At 39.4% G+C, this 13,066-nt stretch overlaps 1 protein-coding gene across 1 annotated transcript; it reads right to left on the reverse strand.

Annotated features, from left to right (window-relative positions):
• Positions 1 to 873: 873 nt before the first annotated feature.
• LOC131856290 (glycine-rich cell wall structural protein 2-like) lies at positions 874 to 2,677 on the reverse strand. The gene is made up of 3 exons (XM_059207859.1): positions 2,577 to 2,677; positions 1,417 to 1,736; positions 874 to 1,061 (listed from the first exon to the last, which is right to left on the reverse strand). Exons 1-3 carry the CDS (start codon positions 2,675 to 2,677, stop codon positions 874 to 876), a joined length of 609 nt encoding a protein of 202 aa, XP_059063842.1.
• Positions 2,678 to 13,066: the final 10,389 nt, after the last annotated feature.

Consider the following 13,066-nt stretch of genomic DNA (forward strand, 5'->3'; position numbering starts at 1 on the left):
ATATCAAAACCCAGGAAAGTAGTGCTCGGGTCATCATGGTTCAATTATACCATTGATGTTTCCACTCACTTCCCACATTTTAAAGGCTCAATGATGAAACAAAGCAATGACTCCCTGACCTGTCCGATCACTACATTGCATTTCATTTTTGCATTTGCATTTTAAGATAAATTTGCATTTCATTCTACATGGGATCACAATACTCATATTTTTCTAGGCCAAAGACTAACATGGTGTTATCTTTCTTATTACATGATTGAGTACATTGGACAATAACAAAAAATAATCAATTCATTCATCTTGCATGATAAGTTAGTTCATCTCATGTAACCATTGCATACCAAGGCATCATTCATATAAAGAATCAAATCATTCATTCATTTAGTTAGATCATTTCATGGCATTCATCTAATCTCAAATCATATAAAGTAGCATCATTGAATTGCATTACATCCATCTCATATTAACATGCATGAGAAAATCATAAAAATACCATAAACATAGAAAGCATTGCATTGCACATGCGTCACATAGCAATTATAAATATCCCCATACATATATGCATTTGCATACATCATGTAAATACAACATCATCATATATCCATCATCTAGAATTCATAAGCATATAGAAATTAAAGAATACATCAATCATACATCATGAAAGTAACTGCATAGCATAATCATATATCAAATAGAATGCATCCATCATCTCATAGGTCATGTAGAGCAAATAGGATCGACTGCATAGCATATCATCAAAACAAGATCAATGTCCAAAGTACAATGATATCACAAAATATATGAGATACATCACAAATATACATCGTAGGAATCATCAATATCTCATCCCAAAAAGGTATGTACATAAATGGATCAATGTCCCATATCAGTGTGACCACTAGGAGGTGGAGTGGAACTTTGTCCTGATGCAGCAGGTAGAGTAACACCAGCTCGTACCCCTGTACCTGAGTCCCCACATGGGGGAACTCTCTGAAGTGGCCCTGTCACTCCTCGACTCTCAGTCTGGCTCTGTCCTGATCTCCTGCTCAGCTGTGAAAATCCTGGAGCCCTCCGATCAAGAGGAACATCAGTAAAGTATAAGGTCCTATAATACTCAGCCTCTCAGATCCTCTGGTGCATCATCTTCAGGGCAGTCCTCCCTGAAATAGACTCTCCTAACAATTGTACCTATGCCTCAGCCTACCGACACCTATCCCTAGTTGCGTCTCTCTCGACTAGGAGAGAAGCCATCTGAGAGTCCCTCTCTACTATTCAACTCTCTAGTTGTTGAACCTGAGCCTGTTAGTCTGTAATCTGAGCTTGTTGCTGATGAGACGACATCCTAATGAGGATCCTTCGAGGTGCCTCTGCCTATGGCTACTCAACCCGTGATACTGTCATAGGTACCTACTCAACCAGGGGAACCTCCTGCTCTGGAACCTAATGCCCCTGATCTCCTGTGTCTGACCACTCGGGCCATCCAATTTGTATATACATCTCTAGCAGATCTAGAATTGCTAGCTCCGGGTGTGCCTGTCGTTGTCGTTGCCACTGCCACTACTCGACCATCTCCCCCATCATCATCTTCCCCATCTCCCCCATCATTATATCCCCCATCCCCCCCATCATCATCTCCTCCATCATCATCTCCAGCACCATGGTCTCCTGCATCTCCTCCATATCCATCTCCATCTCCAATATCATCTCTGCCTCCACCTCCTCCCCCCCCACCATCCCTTCATCATCTAGGAGCTCTGCATCATAGCCTCTCATCATCCTCATGTAAGACTGGCTCTGGCTCATCCGGATGTGTCAGCCTCAAAAACCTGTGTACAATACAATGCACGACGTACTCATGTGTCATCCCGCTATCCATCACACCTGGAAGATAATCCCAATCAAGTGGCCCCAATGATCTATACTCAGCACAAGCTTGATCATATGAAATAAAAGGCCCCCAATTAGCCACATCCAATCTCTGGCGAGCATAATGAGCTATACCATGTGGTATCCCATGTATCCTACCATACTGTCTCAACACCCTCGTACAAAGGAATCACTCGATGACATAGGGTGTCAATCCAATCAGATATCATGTCATGAATACATACGGTATCTCCAATGCATTCTCACGCCAAATCTCGCAATCCCTATATGGCCTCCATATCACAGTATCTAGATCATCCAAGATCCATCACTAGTACTCCAAATTGCCCAGCTTTCGCTGGACAATGATACCAGGATACCCATGAGCATAAGGCCTACCTATAGGTCTCTCTTTGTCAGCTAATGATCATGTGATAGGCAAATGCTCCCAGGCCCATATCTAAAGCATAGTCACCCCTGTTGATAATGCAGTTGATCCTTGATACACAACTCGGTGCAGGTCATGATACAAATGCGCTAACATGCATGACCCCCATGCAAATCGGGTCCCCTATGTCATCATCTGCTCAAGAAGATGACCCCATCCAACAGATAATCCATTTGACCTGTGATCAGGACAAAGGAAGCCTCCAATAAATCCAGCAAGCACAGTCGGTAATGTGGCATATCCTAGCTCTAGCATCTCCTACCATGCAATATCATATCCACCTATCTCATCATCGTCAAACACTCGACAAAGTGCATCTATCTCGCCCCACTCGCTGAGATCATAATATACTAGATTGCCCATCACAGGGATGCACAAAATTCGGTAGACATCCTCGGGTGTCACCGTAATCTCTCTCGTCGGCAAATGAAACATGTTATGCTCACTATACCAGCACTCTGCTAAAGCTGTCAGTAATCCCCAGTTTATCATCAAATCAAATCATCAAACCTCATCGCCAAAATCAAAAAATTTCAAAAAATAATATCAAATCATCAAAACCTCATCGCCAAAAACCCATTTCAAGAATTGAAAAACCCATCTCAAAAATATAATTTTTTTTCCAACCCATCTGGCGAAAATGCTAAAAATGATTTTTTATACAAACAGCTAAACTTTTCAAAAATTAACAAAGCTGGGTTTTCTTGAAGTATGTACTGGTGGACAATATGCTGGAGGACGCTCATATCGCTGAACTCGCTCGAACCTATGCTGGTGGTACGGGATTGCCATTTCCTTCCTCTAGAGAAAATTTTCTCAAACAACTGCAGTGCACAAATGAGGAGTGGTAAAAGGAATTCACCTTTTTAAACTCATAACAGGGCATTTAAGTGGGATTTTTATTCCACTGATTTTTAATCATCTAATCAACTAATCAACCTGGTAGGGCAACATTTTCAAATTTCTTATCGGGAAATGAATCAGATTGACTCTAAAAAACTTTAAAAATCAGAAAATCATTTAAAATAAAAAAATCGAAAAAAATTCAAAATTTTCAAAAATAAAAAAAATTGCAAAAAATTCAAAAACATTAGAAATTTATCCGATTCATCTCCCAAGGGGGCATCCTCACATCAATGTTTATCAATCAGTGTCTGGGGCATCATATCGAGATTTATTATCTCCAAGATCGAAACGACATCATATCAAGATTTATCATCTCCAAATCAAATCAGTATCATATCGAAACCAAATCTGCATCAAATCAAGATCGAATCTGCATCCTATCGGAATCAATATCAACATCATCAATCAAATTTTCTTTGAACCAATGTGTCGTCACACATCGCTTCAAAGAGGGGCAAAATGTATACACCTAAAAATGGTTTGAAGATAGTTAATTAAATACATAGTTATTTGATTAATTCCCCTTCTCAATTAATTGAATTCACAAGCAATTTAATTAATTTCTCTATTCATCTACTAGTAAATAAATCTAAATGATTTATTTATATAGTTCATCTTATATCCCCCTTTGATTAATTAATTCTAAATTAATTAATGTCTCCCCATATTAATCAATTCTTCTACTCCCTAATTAAGATTAACAAACTCAAGTTTGTTGAGATTAATTGTGATTTTTCAATTATTTGAATTTCTAAATTCAAATGAGCACATGGCTCCTAACTTTTAACCAACTAACCTAACCATCCCCTAACTTAACCCATTCAATCTAATCTTGGGTCTAACTAACCCTATCTTATCTTGCACATGCTAACCTCCTTATCCTAACCTCCCATGGTGTGGATATTCTCTCCTTGAGACACATGGCACTTTTGCCATGTCTCCTCCCTTGGACACTTGCCCTCTCATGAGCAAGGCTCCTTGACACTTGTTGCCACAGAGATGACAAGTGTCCCTTCCTCCAACCTCTTCTCCAACTTCCTCAATCTTAGCCCTTGATATCTTCAGATCAAATTTGGACCGTCGATTCTTGCCACCTCAGCTTTGGCCTTGGAATTCTTATAAATATCTCCCATTTTGGAGCAATAAGGATCCCATCTCATATCAATTTAGGCATCATTGCTATAGGCAATTTGTATTTCAATTATCTAGTAATTAGATTTTGGATTAATCATAGCATGTTAATCTAGTTTCTTAAATCATGTGTTTCATATCATCCCCATAGTAAATCATGATCAAATAAGCTACTCAACTCTTGAGTTGTCATTTTGGAGGTCATTGCTTCGCTGAGAGCCCATCAATCCAACACCTTCAAGGTCCTCAAGAATAGAGGAAAATGAGACATTTCAAGGAAGGTTTATGGTTTGCATTTCTAATCTAGTTTTCAATTAATCTTTTCAATTACATTTTATTGTCTCATTATATGTGTATGCCTCTTATATACCACATTTTTAGCATCACACTTTGAATCCCCTATATGTTGCAAATGCGAGTAGAGTCCTAACACCTTCCAATCTAGCAATTGGTGCAATTGTCTCGCCATAGTCTTCTCCTTCTTCATGTGCATAACCTTTGCAAACCAATTTGGCTTTGTTTTTGACTACTACTCCATCTTCATTCAGCTTATTTTTTAATAACCTTTTAGTGCTTATTACATTTTTATTCACTGGTTTGGGTACTAGGGTCCATGTATTGTTCTTCTCAATCTGGTCAAGCTCCTCTTCCATAGCTTTGATCTAGTGATTATCTTCAAAGGCTTCCTTCATTTTTCTAGGCTCAATAGAGAAGATCATACAAGAATTCTCTCTAATTATTATTCTGGTTAACACACCAGCATCTTTATCTCCTATAATTTGGTCAGGATTATGATTGAGTCTCACATACCTTGGAATAACATTATCATTATCTTCAGGTTCTTCTTCCTCACTATCTTCATCTTGTGCAGAATCTACCTGTATGCGGGAAAAGTGGGTTGATAGAACTTAAAATGTGAAAAATGAAGCCTAAGGAGCCTTGCTCACACACCCACATGACTTCTTGCTGCAAGCTATGGAGTCATGAAGTATGGCTCATCTTCCCAAGGTTGGTTCCATGGTTCTCTATCTCACAAGGTCCCTCAAGCCAATTCCTTTGCTCTCAGATCACTGAGCAAAGTCATTTAGGGATGACAAATGCAAGAACAAGGGATGCTTTGGTTGATTTTAAGATGAAATGCATCCTAAACTGTGCATGATCCTATAAATGAAATAAACTAGATTATAAGATGACAAGATTAGTAGCAAGACTATCCTAGCATGATATATTGGTCTATGATTAAGCTAAATGATAAAGAAAATACTCTAAACATACATATTTAGATTAATTCCTATTGAAAAGAGAGGCTAAATGATGAGCACAAATGATATATTAAAGCTTGGATGGATTTTAATATAAGTATGATGCTAAAGACTTGGACGATTAAAATGGAGGATGGAGAGCTCTATTTATAGCAAAAATAGGGCAATGAATGGCTAGGATTGAAAGAGGTAATCAAGGGTTGAGTTTGAAAGTTGGGAATCCATGTTCACAATTTTCATCAATGAAATGGTGACAAATGTCAACATAAGGTTGGGTTGAGAAGAGATGTAAGAAGCATTAAATGCTTGAGAAGACCTCATGGTTATCTTAGGGGGTAAGGGTTATGGTTAAGTTAGGATTACCCATTGGATAAAGGTTTTACCCAAAGGATAAACTCTTGTGCAAAGGATTAAGGATAACCATGGTCAAAGCAATAAATGCTTGATGAGACCCTTGGGTTACATGGAGGTTGAGTTTAGGGAAATTCTTTAATCATGCTAGAGGGTTGAGTTAACCATTAATGGTTTGGGAGACTTTCAAAGTTAAGTGGTTGAAGCCTTTAAGGGTTTTCAAAAACTTTGAGGGTTTGAGAAGTGACTTCCCCTTGCTTAGGGATGTGACAAAGTTTAGGAAATGGGTTAGGTTAATTTAGAAGTGATTAGAAGAGTCTAGAAGGGGTTAGGAATAGGGTTTAGGAAGCAAGTGGGAGATGTAGGATTTTGCAAGTGGATGGAGGGATAATAGGATTTAATTGAATAAAATGAATTTAATTCAATTTGGTTGCAATTGGGGAAATTAAATAAATTATATTTATTCAATTTAGGTAAACTATTTAATTAAATTTGAATTTAATTAAAAAGTGGATAGGGAATTTAATTGAATAATTATCCTATTAAATGGTAAAAGAGGTCTAGTGAATTTAATTAAATAAATGGAGTAATTTACTTAATTAAATAGAGGAATGTGACTAATTCAATTAAATTGGATTTAATTAAATAGAGAAATGAACATAAGATATTCATTTAGGAATATGGTCATTTTTATACGTCTACATTTTGCCCCTCTTTGAAGTGACGTGTGTGCACATGTTAATTCAAAGAAAATGATGTGTCATCGTGATTTATGATCAAATAAAATTTTTATGTCATTTTGAGATATGTCATGCCCCGGTTTTGATATTTGATGTTGATAATGCCCCCTTGGGAGATGAATTAAAATTTTGGAAAATTTGATTTGATTTGATAAGTGTGTTTGCATTGTAAAATGTTGGCTATGTGGAATTCTAATAATTGATTCATCTCCTGATATGGATGTGTGCGAGGGTACGAGGAAGACCACGAGCTCATTACATGCTCAATCCCCTAACCCTATTTTATTTCACCCTATAAAAGGGGAAAAGTGCATTGTTTTGTCTCATTTATGCTTGTTGACTTTGGAGAGAAGACAAAATGCCTATCCCATATTCTACACATCAATTTGAGCGCGTTTGGAGGTATGGAAGGCCTGTCGCGTATGGACCACCAGTAAGTCAACCTTTTTGACCCCTTTTTGATTTTTGATTTTGTCATTTTTGGTCATGTTTTGAATTTTGGTATGCCTTTTTTTCAGTTTAGCGCATAGGGGTCGTTGTTTAGCGCATATGAAAAATTTTGTAGCGCATAAGGGTTTCACTTTTGGGTAGCATCCAAAAACTTAGGGTAGCGCATAAATTTGCTAGGTTATCGCACAGATTTGCTAGGTTAGCGCATAAATGTAACTTAGCACATTAGGGACATAGGGAGTCGCATAGGTAGGGATAAGTAGCACATAGGTTAGACCTAGCGCATAGGGCTAGATAGGTAGCGCAGACGCGGGATAGGTTAACGCATGGGATAGGTTTAGTACATAGGGTAGATTAGATGGCGCATTGGAAGAAATAGGTAGTGCATAGAGTTAATCTAGCTCATGGGGTAGATAGGATAGCGCGTGGAGAAAATAGGTTAGAGCATAGAGTCAATCTAGCGTGTAGCCAGATTTAGTAAGTGCATGCGATCGTTTTAGCAAGAAAGGATGATTTGCAAGTGAGAAAAATTGATAGGATAAGATCAGTTTTGCTGGGATAGGTGTAAATATTTTGTTTCTGTGTTCATTGTCATGGTTTTGATAGTTTGTCCAATATAAGTGCCGATATAACTTGGTTTGATTTGCAATTTTTTAAGTTATTCATAGATATTGATATGGAATTGATATAAACTTGATTTGATTTGCATTGTTTCAAGTTAATATATGTGGAGCTTGATTTGTGTTACAAGCTAATATGATTGTGGAACTTGAGTTGTTTTACAAGTTGATATGGGTTGGAAACTTGAGTTGTGTTACAAGTTGATATGATGTGGGGACTTGAGTTGTGTTACAAGTTTGATATGGTTTTTGAAAACTTGAGTTATGTTACAAGTTGATATGGATAGATATGATGTGATTTTGATTTTGATATCTATGTTTTGATGAGGAAATTGATATTGGATTTGTTTTGTTGTTTGACAAGAGTGATTGGGAGTGGTTCAATCATGTGAGTGGTTCCCGAGACCATGGGCATTGATACCACGGTTGGCATAGGTTGATCTAGACATTATTGAGAGATGCGGCCTGTCTTCCCTATTAGATATGCCTCGGTTTACTGTGAACGGGGGTTTACTTACAGTGCTTGCAGAGAGATGGCACAGTGACATGAATACCTTCCACTTTGCCACAGGGGAGATGACAGTGATCCCAGAGGATTGTTATCGGATCCTATGCATACCTGTAGTAGGTGCACTACTACCTTATGAGCAGTCAGAGGAGGGTGGGACAGAGGCACTTCGCCAGATATTTCATGATGATACAGTGTGCTGATACGAGATTCCATGGTAGGAGTTTTTGGATTTGGACTATGCGCCTCTTCCATCGGTACTGGCAGGTTTTGTAGGTGGTTTTCTATGTCCCGACCATCAATCGAAGAGACTATCTATGGGATGGGGACTGGTGCTAGAGGAGATAGTTACACAGGGTCGCAGGTTCGCATGGGGATCGACTATGCTAGCCCATTTGTATAGGGACTTGCATGAGGTAGTCTACCTGGGTTACGACAGTTTGTTAGCTGGCGTTACACTTCTACAGGTGTGGTGCTGGGAGCACATTCCCACAACTAGGCCATTGGTGGATAGAGATAGGCCTATTGGGCATGCCTATGCATATGAATATAGGGGATTAGTTGTCTAGCGGAAGCTAGGCAAGTTGGAGCATTGGAGGAGGGTATTGGATGACATTGATACGGTCATCTGGCGACCATATATAGGTTGCAAGGTTTGGGTGGAGGATGGGTTGGAGATTCCATATGTCTTCATGACTCAGTTTTTGATAGGGAGGACCCCCTTTTGTGATCGAGAGATTTTTGGTTACGAGAGTTTTGCAGCAGTATGGTCAGCAGCAGAGGATACCATAGGGGACCTGTTTGTATGCGCACCGGAGGCAGGACATACCAAATTGGGGTCTTACTATTGACAGTGTGATGGTCATAGAGGAGTTTGTGCAGCTAGCAGGCCAGATATGGGACTATGCCCCTGAGATTTTGGATGCTGGGATGACGGATGAGTTTGCCCGATTGTTTGCAGCTCGTGCCATGGCGAGGATATCAGATCCAGAGGAGATGCGGCCCGCTTTTGATGATGATGAGGATGAGGGAGGTGGAGATGGGGATGAGGGAGGTGATGGAGGAGGTGGAGGAGGATGATGAGGGAGAGGAGATCAGGGGAGGAGAGGAGACAGAGGTAGAGATGGGGGTGATAGAGGGGTGGAGAGAGCAGTTCTATGAGCTGTGATGGATAGAGGTAGAGGAGGTTTATCTATTGGAGCAGGGGGTGAGGGGAGAGTGACAAAAGTGATAGCAGCAGTGGGAGGGACTGATGAGGTGAGATGGCCAGCCCAGAGGAGGAGGATTGATGTGTTACCTCCACCAGCACTGAGGACAAGTAGAGGGACAGGGGGTACCCCTTCACAGGTACCCCTACGGGTTTGGATTCTGACTCATGTGGAGGACGCCCAGATTAGGACCCTATAGGTGATAGTGCAATAGTTGCAGGCACAGTTATTAGCACATCAACATCAAATTACATAGCTGACCACTGAGTGTGACACTGAGATAGAGTGGTGGGGTCAAGAAAAGGAGCTCGCAACGAACGTGCAGAGAGCAACAGCAGGTGGTCCGATGAGGGACACCTTGAGAGAGTTGGCTTTGAGAGCCCAGGAGGTGGAGTACTACTGTTGACATTATGATGATATGGTGTTGGTGTAGGAGCACCCTTCCAATCTCTCCCTCCTTCTTGTTTTGTTGGTGTTATGCCTCTTTTGAAGCCTTTGTATATAAAATAATGAGCCATGTGCTCATAGGTCCTAGTTAGGTCCTAATTGAGGTCTTAAGGGTTATAAGTCAAGATTGAGGATTTCTTGAAAATTGAGGGTATGTGTGCCTTGGAGGTGTTTAGGGGTCCTTTATAGCATGGTGGTGTCCTTAGGTTGGCCCAATGTGGGTCTAGGAGTCAAGAAAAGCAACATTGGGAAAGTTGCTCAAAAGTTGAAAAAGTTGCATAACAGCTTTTAAAAGTTGTCAAGCAACTTTTCCACCTGGAGACCAAAATCCTTAGGTTGATGTGGACAACCCTAATATGGGCACACAGACCGAGGTATGGGTAGTATAAGATGTTACAAACCCTAATTTAAGGGGTTGAATGTCAAACATTGTACGACCCAAGCAAAGTGACCTGACTGAGACTGAAAATTGGTTACTAGTCAGTTTGAATGAAGCTACCGAGAAATTTAATGGATTGAATTGTATGCAAAACTATGTGGAGTGACTTATATGGTGTAAATAATTTCATTGTGAGAAACTAGATTAGGTTTTTATTTGTAGGTTGTGTGTGTTTGTAAATACTTTGTAAACTATCTTTTCTCTGTCCAGTTTTGGACTGGTTTGTGCAAATGAAGTCATAACTCCATTCCCTATTGTGGAAACACCATGAAACCATGGGGAATGGAAATGAAGACCTTGTACCATAGTACAATGCAAGAAGGGCCCATGAAAGTGTAGGGAGGCCATGTAAAGACCCACTCCTAGGCGAGACTAGATAGTGCCCGGCTAGGAGAGGTCAAGTTGCAGAGGTCTTGAAGAGCAAGGTTGGTCAAAGAAGAGTGCACCCTTTGGGGTAGCTGTAGAGGGGTGAGTGAAGCATCATTGGTGTAAAGGAGAAGCCTCCACCAATCCAGACAAGGTGGCAAAAATACAAAACATTCACTAAGACCCTAGCAGACCCTAAAAACCCTCACAAAAACCCTTGAAAACCTTAAAATCCACCTAGGGCAGTGTACGGACACTTGGAGGCCTAAAACCTAGAAAATCCTTGAGTCCTTGCCAAATGAATAGCAGGTCTTTTGGGAAGTTTCACAAGCAAGTGCATCATTTGTGAGAAGAAGCCCTAAAGGACTGGGTAGGAGGCCTAATTAGTCCTAATCCTTGAAGCCCTATTTTGTAAGCAAAAAAGACAAAATTGTGAAATCGGTAAGAGGTAGGAAGCTTGTAACCTCTTGGGGGCACTTGAATGGGTGGAAGAACCATGAAATTGACCTGACCTAACCTTGCTAAGACCTTGGAAGGTGTATAACAAGCCTAGCCCTTATTAGCCATAGTAAGGGGTTTTGAGTCTCATGAGTAGGTGAGACCTTAGGAGCAGCATTGCAACTCATTGGTGGGTGGATTGGGCAATGTCAGGGGATTCCTCAAGCTAGGGAAGTCCTAGAGACCCTAGGGTGTGAAGAGAACACCAGGTGATCCAAGGAAAGGATCCAAGAGCATAGACTAGGCTAGTCTATCCCAAACCCCATCCCATCAGGTGCCTAGGGAGCATTGAGTGCAGAGTTTTAAACAGTCAAGATTGAGTCAATCTTGAGAGACTAGATCGCGGTCAGAGAGAAGAGGCATGATAGGGCCATCGAGACATGATCCACCTAGAGATCCAGGGGCTGGGACTTCTACGGTGAGACCGTCTCCTTCAGGAGATAGTCATACTTAAGAGATGATGTCTCCATTTGTATTTTTTATCGTTGTTTTTAGTTGTACGGGGCACAGACATGACAGATATTGTACATTGATCATTTGTTGAGATATATATATATATATATATATATGTATATATATATATATATATATATATATATGTATGTATATATATATATATATATGACACCATTTTCTTCGATCATGTGATGTGTTATGGATGCATGCTTTCTATATGCTTGTGTTTATTTTATGACGATGCAATGCTTAGATAGATGATATGATGAAGTGAAATGCAATGATGTAAATGTATGATGTTCATGAGATGCATCTAGAAAATGAGATGTATGATTTGATATGCTGTGAGATGTATCATAAAAATGAGATGTATGATTTGATATGTTGTGAGATGTATCCTAAAAATGAGATGTATGATTTGATATGTTGTGAGATGTATCATGAAAATGAGATGTATGATTTGATATGCTATGAGATGTATCATATAAATGAGATGTATGATTTGATATGCAACTAATTGTAAAATGATATACAACTAATTGTGAAAATGATATGCAACTAATTGTTTTTGGAGCATCCTTATTCTTCATTTGTCATCCGATATAACCACATGTTATTTGCTTTCGATATTTGTATCATCATTGAGCATGGATTGATCTTTGGATATGTTAAAAATTTATACAAGCATAATGGTATAATTGAACCATGATAACTGAGAAAAATTTACATGATGTTTATTTTGCAAGATAGCACAAGCATCAAGGTATAATTGAACCAGGACGACCAGAGTGCGGATTGCATATAAACAAACAAGATTAAACCATTTGTATGCATAAAGTGGAATCATGTCTTCAGTGATATGTTATGAATCACATCTCGAGACAAATATCTACACAGTACAAATGATCGCCTCACAGACAGAAGACTAAGAAAATATTGGAGTTTCTCGATGTTCTCTAGCTTGGAAGCATTTTTGAGAAAATTTAGAGAATCCAATAATTCAAAAAGTTTAAATGAAAAAATAGTCAAGACTTTATGCAAAATGCAACATTTGGTACTTCAAAAAATCATCCATCGTATTTCTCTTGTGAATCTTTTATCAATCGATGTTTTGATTTGGGTTTGTGTAAGTTTTTGTTTGTTGGACATGATGCTCTAAGTTTTGCAAATAGTCTTGACGGTTTGAACATGCTTGTAAGTTTTGATGTTTATTGTCCCTAGCTAAGTGTACCTCTCGATGCGGGTATGTACAGTGATTACCAAGCCATGGTAAAATGTGGTGAAAGGATAGATTGACAAATCAAGATAGTGACTACGCTAAGTATGTCCTGAATGGATATTTGCTAAGTGTTGAGTGATGGCCGATAGTG

Source organism: Cryptomeria japonica, chromosome 1 (genome assembly GCF_030272615.1).
Source record: "Cryptomeria japonica chromosome 1, Sugi_1.0, whole genome shotgun sequence".
In the NCBI taxonomy this organism is placed as follows: domain Eukaryota; kingdom Viridiplantae; phylum Streptophyta; class Pinopsida; order Cupressales; family Cupressaceae; genus Cryptomeria; species Cryptomeria japonica.

Bases quoted from the DNA above. Each gene is read 5' to 3' on its own strand.
- LOC131856290 (XM_059207859.1), bottom strand. From the start codon at position 2,677: ATGGGCAATCTAGTATATTATGATCTCAGCGAGTGGGGCGAGATAGAT. The intron at 1,737-2,576 runs GTAGGAGATGCT...TAGATGATGAAG, and splicing joins GGTGGATATGATATTGCATG to GGATGGTGGGGGGGGAGGAG. The intron at 1,062-1,416 runs GTTGAGTAGGTA...GGAGGGCTCCAG, and splicing joins CAGAGCAGGAGGTTCCCCTG to GATTTTCACAGCTGAGCAGG.